This window comes from Eublepharis macularius, chromosome 7 (genome assembly GCF_028583425.1).
Source record: "Eublepharis macularius isolate TG4126 chromosome 7, MPM_Emac_v1.0, whole genome shotgun sequence".
In the NCBI taxonomy this organism is placed as follows: domain Eukaryota; kingdom Metazoa; phylum Chordata; class Lepidosauria; order Squamata; family Eublepharidae; genus Eublepharis; species Eublepharis macularius.
The window spans coordinates 91,779,404-91,802,010 of NC_072796.1; the positions used below are offsets into that span (position 1 = coordinate 91,779,404).

The 22,607-nt window shown below is 41.2% G+C and overlaps 1 protein-coding gene across 3 annotated transcripts in view; it reads right to left on the minus strand.

Annotated features, from left to right (window-relative positions):
- The window catches only part of ASPH (aspartate beta-hydroxylase), a 190,742-nt gene that overhangs the window by 44,365 nt on the left and 123,770 nt on the right, over positions 1-22,607 (minus strand). For all 3 annotated transcript variants that reach the window (XM_054984911.1, XM_054984913.1, XM_054984912.1), the window contains 4 exons: positions 18,613-18,698; positions 17,277-17,363; positions 12,631-12,781; positions 8,764-8,900 (listed from right to left, as the gene is read on the minus strand). In XM_054984911.1, the coding sequence (XP_054840886.1) occupies positions 8,764-8,900; positions 12,631-12,781; positions 17,277-17,363; positions 18,613-18,698 (461 nt within the window). The remainder of the gene's footprint in view (positions 1-8,763; positions 8,901-12,630; positions 12,782-17,276; positions 17,364-18,612; positions 18,699-22,607) is intronic.

Below are 22,607 nucleotides of genomic sequence, written 5' to 3' on the forward strand. Positions count from 1 at the left end.
GATACCTCTTGAACACATTTGGTGGGTGCAATTAACAGCAAGGAGACAGCGGCAAAGTTCACCAGCCTGTGAAAGGAGGAGAGAGCAGGAGAAAAGCAAGCCCGCAAGACTAGGGCTTCCTCACTGAGGGGAAGGCTGAGCCTTCCCTTCTCTGCATGTTGTCCTGCCTAGTAAACATGCAGAGAGAGGAAGGCTCAGACTTCCCCTCAGTGGGTCAGTCCTAGTCTTACAGGCTGGAAAGGCGGGCGTGGGGTGAAGGACAGCTGGATCAGGTTTCTGTCTTCCTCCTGCATCTTCCTTGGGCGAGCTGGCACGGGGTCCTGTAAATGCTGATGGTGATGGATTCAGGGAACAAGAAGTGTTCCCGAGAGCCCCCTTCATTATAATTTGGGCATGGACTTTATGTGGGAACAGCGCATAACTGGGTGGTGAGGCCAATGTAATGCATGAAGAAGGGAGAGCCAAGGAACTGCCAGAGCAGCTCCTCCTGAGCCAGCATCCACAAGCAGCCCCCCTCTGCAAAAGTGCTGAAATGGCCACACTGCATGCAGATAAATGGGCCTGCTTGCCAAGATGCCAGGCCATGCTGAGATTCCTGCAGGAACCAGGACTAGCAGTGAAAGAGAGAGAAGCCATTTTCCCAGAGACAGTTTTAAAATGACAACTATTTTTCCTGTGGAAGCGGTGGCATGCCTGCTTCTTGTCATGAACCATTTTCCAGATGGGCCTCTTGATATGGAGATGCCAGGAACCAAAGGTGCTTCAGGATCTCCTGGGAATCCCACAATCAAGATAATTGCTTCCACCCATCAAGCAATGGACGATCATAAAGTGCAGATCACTTTTCATCCTCTCTTCCTCTCTGTCCTTTCTTCCCCTCTGGAAGTGTTGCCATGGACCATCATAAAAATCAATCACTCCTCATCCTCTCTTCCTCCTGTCCCTTTTGTTATTCTTGAGGTGTCACAAACACAAACATTAGGCTCTAAAGTACCCAGTCCGGATCTCCTTTATCCCACCTGAGTGGCACATCATTTCCTTTTGTTAAATTTCCTGGGAACCATTTGACAGGGCCTAAGCCCACCCTAGGTGTAGCCCAAGGGCTGAAATTGGCTATATAAGGGAGATGCTCAGACCCCTCCCCTACCTACTCCCCATCACTCCCTCTGTCTCACTCCTACTATGCTTAACCTAGTGTAGTGCTGGCCTCTACACTAAGCACCCTTACTGCTAGAATCTCTGCTTCTCAATGGATAAGTGAGTATCGCCCAAACGACCATCCTGCTAATGCAACAGTCGCTATATTTCCCACCTTTTATTTCTTAGTCTTGTAGTGAATGTGTGCATTTCTTGTACTCTGTATACTCACGATTATTAAGTAAAAGCCTTGATTAATTGACATATTAGTCTCCTCTTTATTGGGCGGCCACCAGGATTACTGACCCTGGTATAAATTGGTCATGATCCCTTAATAATAGCTTGCTGCTTATTAATTCCCCATCTTTGAGGCAGTTTGGCTAACAGAAGGAGCTGGGATGGGGCGGGGGACTAGACACAGAAGTCCAGTATGCCTGTCTTGTCCTCCCTCTCCCTGGCCCCTTTGTAAAGAAGCACTACCGAAGCTGAGTCCAAGCCTTCCCCTCTCTGAATGTAGATTGAACGCTAGGCTTGGCAAGGGGAGGCAGGCAAGCAGTGCTCGTCCACCTTATGATCAGAACAGCATGGAAAGAGGCAGCTAGATCAGGTTGCTGTCTTTCTACTGCATCTTTCTCAGGTGCACTGGCCACTTAGCAAGCACACTTAACCAGGGCTGCCCCACTGTGTGCCTGTTCTGGAGGGGGCCTCACATCTCTGTGTTAAAAAACTACAGATCAATTAAAAATGGAGTCAGCCGACATGGGTTTAACTGCAGAAACTCAGAGCCCTAGCCGACCACCCCACAAGAAAGTAACAATAGAAAGGAAAAAAATGAAACAGAAGAGTGAGCCCTCAGCCAAGGAAACCCAATAACTTATAATAAGCTTGCTTCCGGAGCATTGTTGCAGCACAAGCCCCAAGTCTCCCTTACACAATGCGCAATGCAAAAAAGCTCCCACAACAAGCAGTTCCTCTCTTGGTAACTGTGAGCTGGAAAGTGAAACCACGGCTCTGCCCTCAAAGCTCACATAGAGATTAATGGGAGCTCTCTGGTTGGCAGCCAGAGTTGCCTCTCAAGGTTTCCAGGGCTAATATTGGTGTGTTCCAAAGGCAGCAAATGGTCTGCAGGCGGCTCCTACGTTGCCTAGGGAATTGATTGCTCGGCGCCAGGATGTCTGTGTTCATGGAGCAATGGACCCGCCCAAAAGTCATGGCGTCTGTGAAAAACGTGCATCCCATGAACTACCTGTTTACGAATGCCGAACAGAACAAGTCTGTGTCAAATTTTGGTCCATTTTTCAGTCCGTGCCCACCTCTACTTGCGAGAGATGAAATGATGAAACTACTTTAGGAAGAAAAGTAAGGCTAGGGCACAGTACTACTTCATTGTTATGAAACTTCAAAAAAAAGTGGGTTACAGAGAAGAGCACTCAAATCCCCCACCCTCCTAGCTGATGTGATAGCCATTAGGAATGCTGTTTTGTATGAAACCACAGAAAAATCTGATGTAGCCATTGGTTCAAAAATTTTATACATCAATACTGATAGAACCAGAGACAAACTCCACTGAGGGACAGGTGAAGTAGTAGGAAGATACACACTGAAAAGACCTTTTAAAAATTTCTTTGACAGGTGAGCAGAAAACACTGTGGAATCTCCAGTGTTAACATGAAAAGCCAAGATAGCTGCAGGTGTACCTTGAGCAATGCGACTGACAACCCACTACCTTTTAAATATAGTAAATACTCAAAGGTATGGTTCAAACCACAAGGTTCAGGGGAAATCTTGCAATCTCCTTCCTAAACAGTGACCCTGTCCCATTTGTAAGCATGCTATATTCTTGTAGCTGGCTTCCTAAAGGACAGGAGAACCTAGGTGACCCTAAGTGACCATCCTGTCAGTATCCCATCAACCAGGCCATCAGAGGTAAGGCCTGGACACTGTGGTGGAGGTGAGGACCTATGTGGATGAGGTCCTCCACTTATGGAAGAACAATGTGAACTCCTTTGGATAGTTACCACAGGATGGGAAACCACAGGTGATTTGGCCAAAATGGAGCTATCAAAATGCACTTTGTACATGCGGCTCTCAACCTTGACACTTCTCCTGTCAGGATTGGGTTTGGAGGGAAGGCATAGAATAGTACGCTTTGCCAAATTATTTGGAAAGTATTCCTCAGGGAACCCTGGTGCGATGCTGCTACGGAGCAAAACTGAGTGCATTTCCTGTTGTGTTAGGAAGCAAATAGTTTGACTGTGGCAGATCCCCAGAGTTGGAAAACTGGATAGATATATTGCTGGTTGAGTGCTCACTCATGGCTGGACACAGTAGATCTGCTGAGAGCAGAGTAGATCTGCAGTCTCATTGTATCGACCTGCAATGTGTATGGCTGTGATTTTGATGTTGTGTCCTATAGTCCACTGCCATATTCTTGCTGCTTCTGCATTGAGAACTAAAAATCTTGTGCCCCCTTGTCTGTTCAGGTAGAACTGTGTTGTGGTGTTGTCGGTAGCCACTAGCACTTTTCTTTCCCACAGATGAGCTGTAAAATATATTACGGTAAATTTAACTGATTACAATCTTTTCCCCAGGGGACCACTGCCCACTTGCAAATGTACCTTGGCAGTGCCCCTCCCCAAGCTGACAGGGAAGCATCTGAAGAAACCTGAATGTCATATGATTGAACACCGAACTCTACTCCCCAAAAGAGATTAGAGTTCTGAAGCCACGAGGATATGGATTTAAGAATAGATCTGGGGATAAAAAAAGTGTCCACTGGGATATAGAAGTGGGGTTAAATTGACATAGAAACCAATTCTTTAGGGGCCTCATATGGAGTGTAGTAAAAGGCACCACTGTGGTAGTGGATGCTATAAGACTCAAAAGCTTCTGGATAGAATGTGCAAACTGCAACCTGTGGGAAGTAAATCGTTTAATCGTAATTTTTATGGAACAAGCTCTTTCTTCAGGAAGAAAGGCCCTGCCCTGTGTGGCCAAGACAGCCCCAATAAAATTGATGGAGTTAATTTTGATTCCCCCCCCCCATTTTATTAGCAGGCCAAGTTCAGACAGGGTTGATGTGACAAGTAGGGGTGTATGCTTCGGGTTTCCGATATGGGTTTTTAACCCAACTCCAGTCTGATTTGGAAAGAATTGGGGTTCCCAAATTGGCCCCACCATTGCTGAGCTGATTTGGGAATCCGAAGCAAAGCTTCCCAAAGTGATTCGTATTGCTTCGGGAAGTTTTGGGCAAAGAGCAAAACTTTATTTGCCACTTGCAAGTGGCAAGAAAAGTGTTGCTTTCAAATGCCTACCACATTACAGCTGATGGGAGGGGGATCCCCCATTAGCTGAAAAAAGCATTTAAACACCTGAATTGTTTTCCCTCTTCGGGTAAACCCAAAGCAGGAAACCCAAATATTTTTCAGGTGCACACCTCTAGTAACAAGTGCTATGTGTTCTTTTAATATCTCCCTTGAGGGGGTGGTGAGTAACCAATCATCCAGATAAGAGAATATGGTGCATCTCTTCATGGAGAGGTGTGCTATAATGACAGAGACACATTTTGTGAATACTCTGGGCGTAGTTGAAAGACTCAAGGATAACACTGCATATTGAAAATGCCTGTCTCTGCAACAAAAGTTTTTTTCTGCAGCTGACATTTATAGAAATATGAAAGTATGCGTCTTTAAGATCTAAAACAATAAACCACGCATTTATTTGAAACAAAATAACTTCAGAGAGAGAGAACATTTTAAACTTTCAGAGAGATATAACTTTTTAAACTTTGAGACATTCAAATGCTTGTTTAAACCTCTAAGGTCTAAAATTGGTCTCCTTCCTCCATCCCTTTCAGCTATAGTGAAATAATGGGAGTAAAAACCTTTGGAACATTCAGAGTGGGCGATTGTCTGAATGGCTCCCTTTGCTAACGGTTGTAATTTGTTGCCCTCTAAAATTTGGGAGGACAACAAAGAACAGTTAACTAGATTTGACTCCAATAGGAGTGATTTGAATTCCAGATAGTATCCCCTTTCTATAATGGACAAGTAATGTCCTGCCAGGCGGGGAGGTATGAGGCCAGCATGTTGAGGAAGAAGGTGGTGTCCTATAGTCATTGGAACGATTTTCCCTTATGGGTTTGGATCAGTGGAGGATTGAGATGAATGTTTGTTCTTTCTCTTGCCATGGAGTTGCAGGCATTGTGGTACAAAGGCAGGTCTGTATGACTGCTGTTGAGGGGTGGGTTGGTATCTTTAAGATCTTGAAAACTGCTGCTGACATGAGTGCCTTGGAAAATACCTCAGCTTATAGGATGTAGATAGCTGAAGTGTCAAGCCCACCGATTGTGCTGTTAACTTATTCTTCCTCACCCTATCCAAGGGGTCATCCATCTTGGCACTGAACAATTCTTTTCTTTCAAGTTTAGCTCATGATTCATGGGGTAGTGCTGATGATCAGGGCCATGAATATCGTCTCAGTATTATAGCTGATGCCATAGATCTACTTGCACAGTCTACAGTCTTGCTGCATTCAGCTGCTGCTTAGCCAACTTGATTCCTTCTGCTTGAATCACTTTAACTAAGGTCTTGTTTCTTCTGAAAGGGAGTTGATGTATTGAGTCACACGATCCCACAGGAAAATCTGGTATCTGCTCATGATGGCATTATAGTTGGCTACCTTAAAAGCCAGGGTGTCTGAAGTGGAATTTTTTCTGCCTAAGGCATCCAACTTACACCCTTCTTTGTCATGGAATTGTTGACTGCCCTTAGTTTAGATGGTAAAACCTCTGTCACTAGGGAATTTGCTGGGGGATATGTGAATAGGAATTTATATCCATCCACTCTGACTTTATACATATTTTCTAGTTAACGTGCTGATGGAGCTGCAGATGCAGGCTTTAACCAGATGTTGGATGCAATGTCTATCCGTCCTAGTAAAAGTAGAAAGGCTATAGGATGTGCGTCAGCATTGTATAGCACCTTCAGTATCGGAGCCGAAGGTTTCGGATCTGACATTGCAATATCCAGTCCTAGGGATTTTTGTCATTCTTATAAGTTGTTCTCCATACAACCACAGGTCCTCCAAGGGTGAAACTAGTAAGCAAACTCATCAGGTGATGGATTGGAGGCTACATTGGATCTGATGTCCGATCTAGAAGCGTCTGGTTCTCCCTCTGAATCTGAAACGGGTCTAAGGTCTTGTTCCAAAGACTTGGCTCGCGTAAAGTGCTCACGTGATGTGACTTTGGAGCCGAGGTTGTGCGCTTTTATAGCCTGAGGCAGCATAGGGTGCACAAAGAGTTGTTGTTTCCATTGGCCCCATTGTGGATAAAGCATCAGCGATGGGGCTTGAGGGTAGGGAAACCACTGAGGTTGTTGAGGACCCCATAACACAGGAGCCTACTATCCAGAATCATGACTGTGAGTAGTATCTTCCTCATCTGGTCTGATACGCCCCTTGCACGTCCATCTAGGATGTTATGTGAATCCTGGGGAATCTCAATCATATCCTCATATAAGCATGAAGCCAATTCTAAAACCCTTGTAGACAGAGATGGTGTATGAAGTGGGGATATGCACGCAGAATCTAAAACCCTATTGGATCTGCAGGTCGGGGGAGGTGATCTATGACTGACTGGGTCTTTGCTTTTTTCTTTACCTTCTTAGGCAGTGGTTCCTATCTAGTTGGTGGAACCGCCAAAGATCTCAGCTCCCAAGGAGGGACTGGATCTGATGGCTGAACCAAGGGGCCCTGGGGCAGATGGAGCCTGAGCCCTTTTCTGGTTAAGCTGAATGCTTTTGAGGCTGGGTCTCTGGAGCTCCAGGAGCCTTTTCATATAGGGCTGCTTTAAGTCTTGCTGCCCTTTCATTATGTGCCTTAGGCATGAATTGCTGGCACGCTTTAAAGGATGCCACCTTATGGCCTTCTCCCAGGCAAATGAGGCATGAGTCATGATCTTCTGATTGTGCCATCTTTGTACCATCATTGTGCCTTTTAAAAAGGACCATTGGGTTAAAAAGTTTCACTCATGAAAATCAAGAGAAAAAGTGTTCCTGAGGAAAATTCTCTGGAAAGCTGAGAAAAGATGTCCTAACTCCACAGTGGTGAAAAGAGGACTGAAGGAGGAGTGCTCCCCCTCCTTAGGTCCTGCCATTTGGGCAGGAGAATAGCAGCATGTGATGGTGGGGAGCACTCCAAAACTTTGGAAAGCTCTAGAAATCTTAAATTTTTAACCTCTGTGGCTGGCCTGCACCTGCACAGACCCATGTGGGACTGCACAGAAGTCATGAAGATGACTTATTTTTACTTTAATTTACATACATGGGTATGATGGACAGGAGGCTATCCCACCCTGAAAAGTAAAACAGCCACTCAACTGTGTCATCCCTAAGCCTATGGGGGTGCTGCCCCAGCATCCAATCACCTTTCAGAGGGGGGGATGGAATTCTGGGGGGAAATGCAGCAGCAGTTCAGTTGGTGTCTGCCTCATCAAAACAGCAGATAGTATCAAGGGGGGAGGGCTCTGCCTCTGGGAGAGGACAGAGTGCCCAGTAGCAAAGCCTATCTCTGATGATGAGCAGACCTGGTACCATTTAGTCAGACTCTTGGGAAAGGGCAAGCTGGTGTGGGTGGAATCCTGTGTGTGAAAGGATCCAACCTGGTGGCTAGGCAATGAAAGCCTGTTTATACCTGCAAGCATTAAAGAGAATTCAAACCACACTCTGAAGCCATAACTAGCTTAAATTTATACAGCTCAGCCAGCTACTCCTTTGACTGTTGGGAGACCTGTGCTGCTGATCTGTTCTTTAAAACCAATTTGTAAATAAATAAATCTTCTTTGTTATTTACATACAAATCCTGCATCTGTAATCGCCATGTTTTTCTTGCTCATCACACCATTTACCTCATGGCAGCAAATCCAAAGTCTTTACACTTTCCATCCTAAGAACATCTTGTAACTGAAGGAGAGATTTATATTTCAAAACAAACCTGGTCGCCCAAAAATGTAACAGATTATTTTAGTCCCCTCAGTTGAAAGAAAGGTACAGTTACAATGAGCTTGGCTCTCATTGCAAATTTATGCTAACAAAAGGTTGTAAGATGTTTGATAATTGCCCCCTGCAGTCCTCAGACTCCCACCCCATGCTATTCTTTGTAGTCTTCTGTCCCCTAAGAACAGCATTTCAAACTACAGCAGAGAGAGAAAGTGAAGAAGTTCCGTTCTGCTAACAGAAATGTGAAGATTTACCACAGGATCAAAGCCATGGTAACTGACAATTTATGGATCATTTATGTCATTTGAATCAGTAATAATAGAATGTAGATTGGATTAGTGTAGTGTGGATTACTGCACACTAGTGAATTGCACACTCCACTCCTCTTGACTGTTCTTTTGTCTCAAAGAATGATAATATTCCACCCAGTTCTTTTCAGGGCCTAACTAGATGATATTTCTGGGAGTTCTGTGCCAGAAGCTCCCGGTGTTTTTTTTCTAACCAACATGTGAGCCACCAGTTTTGATTAAGACCACAGCATGAGGGGAGAGGGGAGTTAAGCCTCCCCTCCATTTTCAAGTACAGAGTTATTTCCCTGCTGTAAAACTTTATATGCATTGAAACTCACCTCCTCATAAACCCTTTTGGCATTGCTGTTGTCTCCAATTAAAAGGTAACCAACTCCAAGGCTGTTCTTGAATGAAGTATCATTAGGAAATAGACTGACGAGTTTTTGTAAAGTTACCAGTGAACCTCTCATGCGACCTAATTTGATTGGACAAGATGAACAACTTAGTTTACAAATAGAAACAGTTGGAATATGGACTAAACAGGCTAAGATTAGCAAAAACATATACCAGTGTTTATTTTCTTCATTACTAACCATTGACAATGTGGGACATGAAAATGGATATACTTTCATGCTAATTTAGTATATTGCTTTTATTACTGATACTGAAAAGGTACAATTAGCAAAACAAGGAATGGGATATATCAACTAGTCTTTTGGAGACCTCTTGTGGACAATCACAATATTGTTCACCTCATAGCTCTTCAAGAGAACGATGTAGATTTATAGTATTTGGTATATTTCCAATTAATCCCCAGTTCTTTAAAAAGTATGTCTGAGGCTGGTCTTTTACAACTGCATTAACAGCAGACATAGTTAAATTCAAGTAGAAAAAAATTATAAATATTGTAAGCTCATGACGAAGACCTTAGCTCACTTGACATTAAAGTGACATTATATGCTATTTTATTTAGTAAAGCCTTTATATTAATACCAAATTAATTTCCTCATGAGTCTGGAAGACCGATAATTCCATCTAGCTGGATTAATTTCAGTTTAAAGCTGCAACATAATGTGGTTGGGGAAAAAAGACCATCAGGTAGAAATGGTATCTTTGTTTTTTCCTAATATTCTTAATCTATATAACCAAATTTCATCTGTGGGACTGCCTGTTAGCAATTTCACCCGTATCAGTTTGCAATCAACAATTCTGCATCTCTCTACTTTCCTGCAGGAGTAACAGTTTATCAATTTAAACCTGGCCTGTTAGCTACTACAATAATTTGAAGTGTATTTAGCAGAAGTTTTAAACTGCGTTTTGTGGATGTCTGGAGTAACATACTATTGAATAAATTAATTTATAAAACGTTCTATCCCAAATTTCGGCATACAGTACAGGACCTTGGTTGGAGTTTATTTCCTGTAATTCTACTTTTCTCACACAATGAGTTGAATGCAAAGGTACACTTCAACATTCAGATGACAGAGAAATCTGTTCGTAGAAGGGGTTTTCCATTCACAGAAGGTCTTTTAGTTAGTGGTAACTTCTTCCACATATGAAAGATTCTTCTGTCAAGAGAAACCCTCCTTTGGATCCAATCCATTGACTTTCAGGTAAGCTTCGACTGACATCTCAATTATAGTGTTCCAACAGTTCTCACATTTTAAAAGTATGATGCATTTTAAACATGTATCCTCTATCACACTGTTCTCCACATTTCTTCAGAGCTCAGGCACATATTTTTAAATTAAAATTGGAGGCACATTTAATAATAACGTAACATTTGATTTATATACTGCCCTTCAGGACAACTTAACACCCACTCAGAGCTGTTTACAAAGTATGCCATTATTATCCCCACGAAAACAACAAGACCAGGGAATCGCAAAAGTACACAAGGTTAATATTAATAGTTCAAAGTGCAAACGTGCAAAAATGTGTCAGATTGAATAAATACAATACAAAATTACAGAGTCCATCAATATCCAACTCATACAATACAAGATAAATATCCACAGTCCATAGCATTCATTTAACAATTATAAAGTGCAACATGCTGACAATGCAAGGCCACCAGTAGGTGGAATACGGTGCAAGATGTTCTTTCTTAACAGTCCATAGAATAAATATGAATGCATTGAAAATCGCCGACGGGAATATGCAGGCAAATTTTTCAATAACCCGTTTCGTGAGTACAAACTCACTTCATCCTGGGCGTACAACAATTTGGACTGGGCACAAAGTGCAACATTTGTTCAGAAGCACCCACTCCTACGGCTCATGAAAATTGGACGCTGTCCTTTTTCATTTGGCATTGGTCCGTCCATACCACCTTTTCATGAGCCGTAGGAGTGGGTGCTTCTGAACAAATGTTGCTCTCTATTACACACTAAAAGGTCTAGAGTTTATATAAGCCACAATTAGGAATTTATACAGGAGCTCACCTCATTGCTTTTCTTTGACTATTGTTACTTCTAGTGTGTCTGCTGATTATGCCATGCCTGAAACTCAGTGACTGCATAGAGGTTCCTCTAATAATCATTGTCTTGGATTAACCTCATTGGCTATGATACTGCTACTGTGCAAATAGTCCAATCAAACGTGATACAGAATTATCAAACAGAGGTTGAAGCTAAACTGAACAAGGCAAAACCAAAACAATGACTCACGAGAAAATGCAGCGGGCAGTCTCCTGTCTGGGTACTTATTTTTGTAATGGTCATTTTTTTATGGCACACAGATTAGGATTCAGACAAAATAGTGATAATCATCATGTGACACTAGTTTGAGGGTGATACTAGTTTCTAGTATCTAGATCATGTGATACTAGTTTCTAGTATCTATACTAGATCAGAAATGAATATTCACAAATTTTAATGTTAAATTAGTTTTCCAGTTTTCCCCGGCATTGTTTTTGAGTGAGAAATTTTGAAGCAACATCTATATTTGCCTATTGAATGTGAAATTTTAAACTTAATGTTCAAATGCTTTTCAGCAATCTTCAGTGAGAGTTTTGTGTCTCCCAGATTCATGTGTGCTCTTTTCGCCCTATGACCCAGGTAAAGTTCATGGGCAGAAGTGGCTGCAATCTTCTGCTCTATGCTTTTTTCTCAAACCACCCTGTGGAGCTACTATTGGCTCAAGTTGTGCAATCACATTACTGACATGGTTGCATGTAAGTTTCACAGTGCTTGAGTTTTGGAGGCTCAATACTCCCACTGAACATCTGATTCAAAGTCTGTGTCCTTGCCCAAGAAATACAAGGGCTTTGTAACATGAAGACCGGTCCTTACTCTGAAAGGCATGGCCACAGGAAAATAGAGGGTGTACTCTTATTACATACAGTCAGTTCACTAATAAGAATACAGAGGCCCCTACATCACACCATGTGAACAGAGTGCAAATTTTCTGCAATGCACCAGAATTTGGTGACAGACACATAGAGACTTCTTGGCAGATGCTTGACAGAAAGTTAGACAAACACCATGACAGATCGTTTTACAGCCACTATCAGTATTGTTCAACTCTAAATATCTTTGCATTCCAACCATTAAACATGGTAAAATACCAACTGTTGGATGTCAAAAACTGAAATTTCATTGGTTGTCAAATACAGAAAGCAGAGCCCAAGCATCCTTTGTCTCACTCTAAGACAAATGTATAACACAGAACTGTCCACACACACACACGGTTCAACCTCATATTCATATATATAGCAAAATGAGTAACGACATAAATAGTTCTCTTATTTCTGAAATTACACAAATAAATCAAATATGGAGTCCACAAATCCATCCCATTAGTGGAGGCACTGTCCTCCAGTGGAAGGATCCTTCCCCAAATACAAAATTCTAGCATTTTGTACCAGAGGAAGGTTTCTGCTGTAGGACAGCACATTCACTAGTGGAACAAATCCACATGATCTAACCCCATATCATGGCAACGCACTTGCAACTTTGGCTGTCCCTTTATGGACTCTCAGGCTCAGTGTACCCATCCCACATCCTCATTTTGACCCTGACAGATGGACAGTATTCAGAGATGGAACACATTAAGGCAATATCTGGAGATCATCCAACATCAATATTTGCAAAGTAAAAGTTTGGGTTGAATTTCTGGGAACGAATGCATTTCAGCTTGCATAAAATCCTTCAGACACTTTTGCAAATTTCTCTTTTGGGTCAGAACAGGTTCCTGAACCTTACCAAGAAACTGCTGCCTGTCCGCTCGTCGTTTCAGAGTCAGTTTGACCAAATCATCCGAGACATTGGGAAGACTAGCGACTTCTCCATAGGTGCTGATGGATCTCTGCAGTATTTCATTGCTTCTCATCTTCTCAGCCAAGTCATCCTCACTCTGGGTATGATCATAAAACATTCATCAGCACCCAAACGATCACCAAATATTTTTTTTCCTTAGACATATTTAACTGGTTGTATCAATTTTAATATTAGATTGTAAGCAGTTTTGAGCTTTGGAAAGGCAAGTCAACAAGTCTGAAAGAAATACAAGGCGAAAATGAAGGAAGACACACAGCATCCCTGATGGTCCAAGTTTACAATTATTCCCAGCTGCAAAGCAGCTATCTTATTAAAAAGAACAGTTAGTAAGAATATTTAACAGTTGATGAAGGTCCTTTATAGCTAGCTGCAAGAGCTAACTGAAGAAGTCAAACATGTCAAATTAGTTGCATACTAATTTAAAGTGCTGCTGGGCTAGGACCTCGGATACCCAGTTCTGAATCCCTACTCTACCATGGAAGCTTGCTGGGTGACCTTGGGCTAGTCACACACTCTCAACCTAACCTACCTCACAGGGCTGTTGTAAGGATAAAAGAGAAGAGAGGAGAATGGTGTCAGCAGCTTTGAATTCCCTTTGGGAAGAAAGGCAAGGCATAAGTGAAGTAAATAATAAATAAATAATTTTCAGAGATGGCATATTATGTTTTTAAATTAGAAAAACCATTAACATCGCAGAAAATAAGACAAGACCTTCTGCAGAGTAACTAGATCAAAAGTAGTATAATCTTTTCCTTTCAAATTTTATTAGAATGATTTTTCTGAAATGGACACTTTAATAGAAAATGATCTGAAGGGAGTATAAAGTGAAGACTGTTGGTTTTTTTGTTGTTAGATAGCGGTTATTGAAGAAATTACACAATTAGACCTTCACATTTCCATCTTATCATTTCAAGCAAGCTGAACAGGGTGTATGTTATTTTGGGACTACATATGCTGGGGCATGTTAGAATATAATACCAGGTATGCTGTGCTTAACCATGTGTAACATGAGAAGTTAAGGGGAGGAGGTATCTGGAGAAAGGAAGTATAATGTTGTAACACCTGCTCCCTTCTCTCAAATTGGAGAGCCTGTTAAGGGAATAGGAAGAAATCAGAGATGACGTTACATGATACACGGCTAATCACCTGCAATTTTAGCAACTCACAGGCAAGTATCCTGGCCATATCAAGTAAGAGATCCCTTTTTGCAGGCTCAGAACAACCTGCAAGCAGCTCTTCCTGCTGCTTTCAGGCAACCTGTAGCAATTTTTATTTGTGCTGTACTAAAGCAATTGTGTGCCTACATTTTTCTGCAGCCAGCCCACTTACAAATCTGAGCCCAGATAGGCATTTGGAGCTCCTTTGTATGCACTCAAAAGTTAATAAATAAATAAATATTAAACATTCCAGATTTGGCTTAACACATGGTGTTGATTCATATGCATATGACCAGCTCAACACTCACTAAAATGCCACTGCTGTCCTGGGCACTTTATGACTGTGTACTGAATGAAGGCATATAACCATCACAAATCTCTCTATGCATTTAAAAAAATAGTGGTCCAAGTCTGACTTCGTTCCCACCAGATGAATCTGTCATTACTTGAAAATAACTGAAGTACAATTTATCCTCTGTTCTGGAAAACAGCCCAAATCACTGCAAAGTAGTCCAAAAAGCAAAGATATCTATGGGGAAACTTTCAACCAAAAGGTTGAAATGAGCACATTTCAATGTCTGCAACAAGAATTTTACACCTGAAAAATGTTAAACTAGTGCTATTTTGGAATTGGTGTGACAATAGCCCTTTTCAGGTGTTCTGACTGGAGACTATAAAAACAGATGGGAATAACGTATGGGAGTACAGATGAGGTAGCATATGGATAGAGTCTGTGCACAAGTGTGTATGCATGGCTCTCTTCTTGTCACTAGTATCCTGCTTTGTCAGGGCTTCCCAACTGCATGGAGACCACTGTAAGCAAGTAAGTGTGGATCTTGCTGCCACAATCCAACTTACTCTACTATACGTTGTGACAGACTGCACTTTTTAAAAGCCTGGAAGAGCTGTACAAACATTTGACGGACTGTTAAGGCTTAATCCCTCACAGACACAGAGACCTTTGAATGACAGGCTACTCCAAGGAATTTGATTGGGTAGCATGAGTGGGAAAGAAGGGGGTCTGTTTTCAGTCTTCGCTGAGAGGAATTGAGTGGAAACAGTTAGGAGACGGAGTCCTAACTGAGAGCAGTGTTAACACCGGCAGGAGAACTGGGGAAAAGTTGGCAAGGAAGTTTGGGAAGTAGGTGCAGAATCCCATTCGGGCAAAGAAAGGGGATAGATCTTCTAAGGAGAGGAGATTTTCCTTACCCAGTCAAACAGGGAGAGTGATCCTGGGTTGAGTGTACTTGGAAACTGCCTTTTGGAGACCTTAAGATTCAGTCAAAAACTGAAGCACTGATGTTTGAAGAGAAGAGATTTTGGGTACTAGAAAGTAGGTAACAGCATTCTTAAACCAGAAAGAGAATCCTAAAAGAAAGTGTATTAGAGTGTTTGGGGAAAACATGGTACAGAGACAGCACTGGTCGCCCTTACAGATAACCTGCAGTGACACCTGGATTGGGGCATGGCAGTACTGCTGGTACTTCTAGATCTCAAAGCTGCATTCAACATAGTTGATTACAATTTTTTGACCCACCACCTCGCCTCTGTGGGTATACATGGAACAGCCTTGCAATGGCTGAGCTCCTTTCTCCATGGACAGGGAAAGAGGGTGGCACTAGGGGAACAGATGTCTGCTTGCCATCTTTTGGTGTGCAGTGTCCCTCAAGCAGTGATTCTTTCCCCAAGGTTGTTTAACATCTACATGCACCCCCTTGCTCAGGTGATCCGTAGCTTTGGGCTGGGTGATTAACCAGTATGTGGATGACACTACATGTTGATAGACTGCCACCTGGATACTGCCCTGGATTCCTTGGCCAGGGGTCTGGATGCCGTGGTGGAATGGTTGTGGCAGAGTCGCCTGAAATGGAATCCCCTGAAGATGGAGATAATGTAGCTGGGTTGCAGGATGACGGATTTGGGACCGGCTCCCAACCCACAATGGAGTGCAGTTAAGGCCTTCTTCGACAGTGAAGAGCCTGGACGTGCTCATGGATGCCACGTTTTCAATGGAGGCCCAGATCATGGCTATTACCAGATCTGCATTTGTTCACCTTCGGCAGGTCAGGCAGTTGGTGCCGTATCTCTTGTCCCAGAACCTGGCTTTGGTAATTCATGGTCACCTCCAGCTTGGACTACTGTAACTCATTCTATGCTAGGCTACCCTTGAGTTTGACCCAGAAATTACAGTTAGTCCAGACCGCAGCTGCATGTGTCCTTACTTGAATGACATTTAGGGCATATATCCATCCAGTGCTTTGCCAGCTGCACTAGTTCCCAGTTGAGTTCCAGGTCCAGTTCAAGGTGTTGGTTTTGGTATTTAAAGCCCTTCATGGACTGGGGCCAGAATACCTGAGGAACTGCCTCTCCTACTATGTTCCCCGTAGGGCCTTTTCCTCTGCAGACAAGTGATCCCTGGACATTCATTTGGCCTTGACCAGAGCCAGGGCCTTTTTGGCTCTGATTCTGGCCTGGTGGAACACACTCCCGATGGAGATCCAGGGCATGCATGATTTGTTACAGTTCCACAGGGCCTGCAAGAGGGAGCTTTCATCTGAGCTTTTGGTTGAGTGCCAACAATCTGTCCCCTTTCTGACCGCCCTGCCCCATTCCCTACCGCCTTGACCACTGTATCATGGCTGTGCCTGTAGCTTCTATAGTAGTCTTTATATGTATTGATAACATCTGCATTTTGGATTGTTTGTGATTGATTTTTGTATTTTTATGTTTTTTAAATTTGTGTTATATTGTTGTAAGTCACTCTGAGCCTGTTCTCAGGGAGGACAAGATATAAATACAATAAAATAAATAAATAAAATTTATTTTATTTTAAGTATCTATAAAGTATTTTAAGTATCTATAAAGAGCATAAGAACTAAAGTCTGTGCATGTACTGATTTTATCTCAGAGATTTTGATGTTGAATTACCTCCGAACTTTTCAATCCCTGATATCACCTGACCTTTTCCCCTCTACAGTAAATAAAATAGCTAGTTACTTTTGAATTTTTAAAAAATGCCTCTAGTGTCATTTCTGCTATTTAGGGACAAAGAAGAGAGGGAAAGCTGGAGGGAATGTCATATATGCATTCATTCACCCTAAGGGCTAAACAAAATATTGCATGTTAAAAACATTATTTCACATATATATTCTATCAAAATGATTTTGTTTTCTAGTTCTCATCAAATGAAGTTTAAAATATCCTTTTACTACATCCTATAGAATTAAGTTTTAATTTTCTTGTGCTTCATAGGAATAAAACCATTATACTATCCCAAAATCAAGAGCTGTTTCTATTACTGCCATTTCTTCAGAATTGTACTTGAAAACTAGAATATGTCTCAACTACAGATTGGAAACAAAGGCATATATAATTAGACAATGTATTTTGCCATTTGGTATGCTCTTCTTTTACCTGTGCTTTGCCATATCTTGCCCTTGGACTTTGGGGATATTTGTTTACTAATGTTTCAAATGCTTTCAGAGCATCTTCTGCTTTCCCCTGAAAGACAGATACAATTAATCAGAAATAATTTGTGCTTTTGACAGGACAATATTTGCTCAACACATTGAGAAGGGAAAATATTAGCATCATTATCAGCTAAAACAGAAGGGCTTTACCAATACAGAGTCCAGGAAGAAGAAAAAACGGTGATTCCTTTTCTCTTCCTGGATGCATTATCAACTAATTCAGAGTTTTGTAAAGTTGTTAAATAATGACTCCATATCATTGGCAGCGGAATCCTAATTGGAGTTACACCTTTCATTGACTTCAGTGGACTTAGAATGCCATAAACTTTGCTTAATATTGTACTGTGGGTTACTTAACTATGATTTATACTTGCCCTACAAATTAAAATCCCTAATCTGCAAAAAAGAAGAAGCCATATTTGGAAACCTGCTATATTCATGGCGGCAACAGCACACTCACATGCAGGTTTTCCACGCCTTTCCTTTTTCAGGCTTTAAAAAAATCAGTCATAGCTATAATAATCTTTATAACAATCTGTTGTAACAATGTACTGGCTTCCTCTTTAAAATAGTAAATCTCTAGCTTTTTGGTTTCAGAGATATACAGAGAAATGTGCAGTTAGTATCTTTCCCCTTAAAACTCTGTAACAAAAAAGGCTAGAGACTAATTGAAATGAAAGCTGGGAACTTGCACATTGTTGCAACAGAATCTAGATTGTTATGACATTATAATGCTATACGAATATAGCTATTACCATTTTTTTTTGAAAGCCTGAAGAAAACCTACCAGTAGGGGAGGATGGTCATTGCTGTGCTTTGGCTTCAAGATGAGTTGAAACTATAGTTTGCAGGTTCAGATTAATAGCAAACTATGGAACAAACTAATTAGTTTGCCACATGGGGAGCAGAGATTGCACCACCAACCCCTTTCAGTTTTATTCTTATAAAGACAGTCTGTGCTTGCCATTTAGTCTGAACAAAGCTAGGAGGAAGAGACAGAGTTTAAGTGTTTTTTTTTGTGTGTGTGTGATCGATTTGAAACATTGGTAGGAAAGATAGTATCCTTTTTCCATAGATTGTAGCGCTGATCTGCTACTTTTGTAACATATGACCACCTGTCTCTGACAATTGATATGATCTGCCTTGTGCCAGTATGTCTTTGGATGGGTCTACAATGGCAGCACACCCCTTAAGATTTTATATGACCTGAATTTTGTTGGTGACCTTCTACTAATCTTTGGTGCTCCAGAAACTTGAGTTCAGATGACTTTCAGGATTACCTTTTTACGCAGCTTCTCTGCAGCTTCAATCTCTGCTTTAATGCCTTTATCAAATTTATTGAACAATTTAGGTTTCTTCTTCTTAGCTAGAAATACATTGAAAAGAAACAATAAAGACTTGCCTTAAGAATTCATTATTGACCACTGAGGGATTTCCTTTAAAGAAACACTGGGTCCAATTATAATAAAGCAAGAGGAAAAAAAGTTTTTCAAATACTGTGAAGAAAAGTGAATGGTCAACACTGAGATTTTTATATTGATGATTTTTATACAGACTAATAAACAGCTTATAAAGTTTTTGCACTTACAGTGGTCCTCTGACAGGCCAGAACATATGCAACAGCTTCTGACCTGGAAAGTCCTGGCGTCCTCTTCTTAATTAGGAGCTATTGTAGCCAGTTTGACAAGTTAAAGCAAGCTGAGCCCATTGCAAACCACTAAGATGTGATCTCTCAAATATCTCTGGGGTTTGTTGAAGTTTCATAAACTCCCTGTGTTTGTACATGAATGGAGCTCAGCAGCACAGCAATGTAGACAGAATTTTTTAGCTAAATATTTGAGAATTATAGATTTATGACTATTATCATGAAAGGATAGTAAATGTGCAAAACAGAAAATGAAGATTTTTAAACCACAATTTCCAAGATTCGAAAGGCATGCTTTTATAGAACTACTTCCAAGAACACCCATGTGCTTCAGGACATTGTGTTGGCAGTCCACCATATGGTTGCATGTTCTTGGTAATAGAAAGAACAGGCTCATGCATCTGTCAAAATTAACAGGCCATGGCATGTAGCATGAAAGCAAAGAGATGCATATTATCCTTAAGACAGCAGTTTTGTAAAATATGACATAATCCATACATTTTCCTGGAGTATGATTTGAATAATTGGATGACTGTTAAAATAAAATAAGCTCTTTTGTTCCATTTAGAATGAAAACCAGGCCAAGAAATGTTATGAGAGCTGTGCAGTGGCTGCCAAAAACAGCAGTGCTGCCAAAAACAGTGGCTCTAAATCTTCCCTCCTCTTTCTTCTGAAAATTTACAAAATCTCATTGAACCTCTAATTCCTCAGTTAACACAAGTAACAACTATTGAGAACTGGGAGCAGGAAAAATCAGAGTAATGACAATGGTATCGTCCTATGTTTTGTAATAATTTGCTTTACTTCTTACTGCTTTTACAACCTAAGTCATAAACAGCAAATCCTCATCCCATGGGAGGATAACCTAAAAGTTAGTTATCATGTAACTTAACAACAGCTGGAGAAAGAGAGTTCTGCTTAAATACTGGGGAGATTAATTCAGCTCTTAGTTCTGAAAATTTAGGACAATTGAAGATGTGGTCAATGTTATTGTTGCTGCAATTGCAGAATCAATCTCAACATGGAATTCCACAGAATTCCACTGAATCTTCCTAGCATCAATGCTGAAGGCAGGACATTCCGACTTGCTAGCATAAAAGCCCTTCTATACTTTGAAACAGTTAACTCAGATAATTTGGCATTTTTGTTGGAGAAAGAATGCCAACAGAGAAAGATGAAAACACTCTGCGGGATTTGTTCAGTGTGCTCTCATAATCAAGGTCCCTAAGATGTCTTCTGGTGAGCTGGGCCAATTCTTGACTACTCATTGTTTCCATTGCATCCTGGGTAATACACAGGCATGACAATTTGTGATCCAGCATTCTATCCCAGTCACTTATATGGAGATCTGGCGTAACTAGTCCAAGGAAGCTTGATTCTGGATTTGATTTTAATATGCTAAATTTCAGATTAAATGCTCTTCCCAAGGTCTTTGCTTCAAAGGACATCTCCCCAACTTTGGCTCTCAGAGCTAGTCCCGATACACACTGAGGAACTCCTAAGACGTTATGTAGGAATCTTAGTAGTGGTTTATCAATGTTGTCCGTAATTGCTCTAATCCAAACCCCAGCAGCATATAGCATCTGCCTGAAGACCCTAGTGATGAATACTCTAACTGATGCAGGAATGTATTGGCCCCCAGAGGAATAGTAGACTCATGAGATGGCCTTCCTGGTATTCAAAAAGCTCTTAAAATGGAGTTCAGGTACACCTTGCAAGAAAGACTTGCTTGAAAAATAATTCCTAGATATATTGTCAAAGGCTTTCATGGCCAGAGAACGTTAGTTGTTGTAGATGTTCCGAGCTGTATGTCCGTGGTCTTGGCATTGTAGTTCCTGACGTTTCGCCAGCGGCTGTGACTGGCATCTTCAGAGGTGTAGCATAGAAAGACAGAGATCTCTCAGTGTCAATGTGTGGAGAAGATGTTAGCAGGTAATTTATATCTAATTAGGAAGGTGGGTTTGGGCTGAGTCAACTTGTAAGAGTTTCCCAGGGTGTGGAATGCTAATGGAAAGAAACTTCACTGTATCCTGAGGAAGTTCTTTTGCATATGGATTGGTGGTTGATATGCTAATCTTTTCTGCAGGGCTATTGTAAGATGTAGAGTATTTTGTTAGCCTGGTGTTTTTCAGGACTGGAAACCATGCTCTATTCATTCTTAAAGTCTCTTCTTTCCTGTTGAAATTGTGCTTATGCTTATGGATTTCAATGGCTTCCCTGTGCAATCTGACAAAGTAGTTGGATGTATTATCCCGTATTTTAGTGTCCTGGAATAAGATACTGTGTCCTGTTTGAGTTAGGCCTGTTCAGCCACTGCTGATTTTTCAGGCGGGCAAAAGAGAGGAACCTACTAATCAACAATAAACAAGGAAGGTGCAAGCACAAAAGTAGGCATAAACAATGAATCAGTTACAAAGTATCAAATATGTTCTATTGGAGTACCAACACTCTCAAGTATATCAAGAAATAACATTCCATAGTGAACACAAAAACAGTTAATTGACCAGTGTACAAAGAATCAAAATAAGTACAATGGTTAGAGAATTCCAAGGAAGAAATTGGGTCCAAAAACGGTAAGTCCAACAGAGTAAATATTTCTTTTCAAATAAACTTCCTTTCTTCCAGGTAGAAAAGGGAACCAAAGGGCTGCTGAATAGCTGCCTGTTGTGCCCTGCTGAATAGCTGCCTGCTGCGCCCAACAGTCAGGGCCGGCTGAATACTGCTGTTTCGTGATGTTCACGTCATCAGGGGCGAAATTTTATCATTAACAACATAAAAAGTGTAACAGTGTGTAACGGACTACTTTTGTGCTTGCACCTTCCTTGTTTATTTATGATTTTTCAGGTGGGCCAAGTCTGCAGTGCTTTCATGTTCTTTTATTCTTATCTGGATGCTATGCTGTGTGGTCCCAATGTAAACTTGTCCACAGCTGCAGGGTATGCAGTATACTCCTGCAGAGGTGAGGGGGTCTCTACTGTCTTTTGCTGATCATAGCATCTGTTGTATTTTTCTGGTGGGTCTGAATACTGTTTGTAGGTTATGCTTTTTCATAAGTTTTCCCATCTGATCAGTGATTCCTTTGATATATGGCAAAAACACTTTTCCTGTGGGGGACTGTTTTTCCTTAGTTGTTTGATTTATCCTTAGTTTAATTGCTCTTCTGATTTCATTTCTGGAGTAGCCATTTGCTTGAAGTGCGCGGTATAGATGATTAATTTCCTTGTTGAGAAAGTCTGGTTCACATATCTGTCTTGCATGGTCTACTAATGTTTTTATTATGCCTCTTTTCTGTCGCGGGTGGTGATTGGAATTTTTGTGTAAGTACCGATCCATGTGAGTTGGTTTCCTGTAGTCCTTGTGATCTAATTGAAAGTTTGCTTTGCGGATGACCAAGGTATCTAGAAATGGGAGTTTACCCTCAAGTTTACCCCGACATATGAATTAGCTAAACATCTGGCCAATCTTCTACAGGACCACATTGGAAAAACCACATCTTACATCAAAGATTCAGCACATTTCATCAACAAAATCAGTCCTCTGAAACTCAACCCACAGGACATACTCATCAGTTTTGATGTTGTATCCCTTTTTACTAAGGTTCTGGTAAAAGACACAATCACACTTATTAAT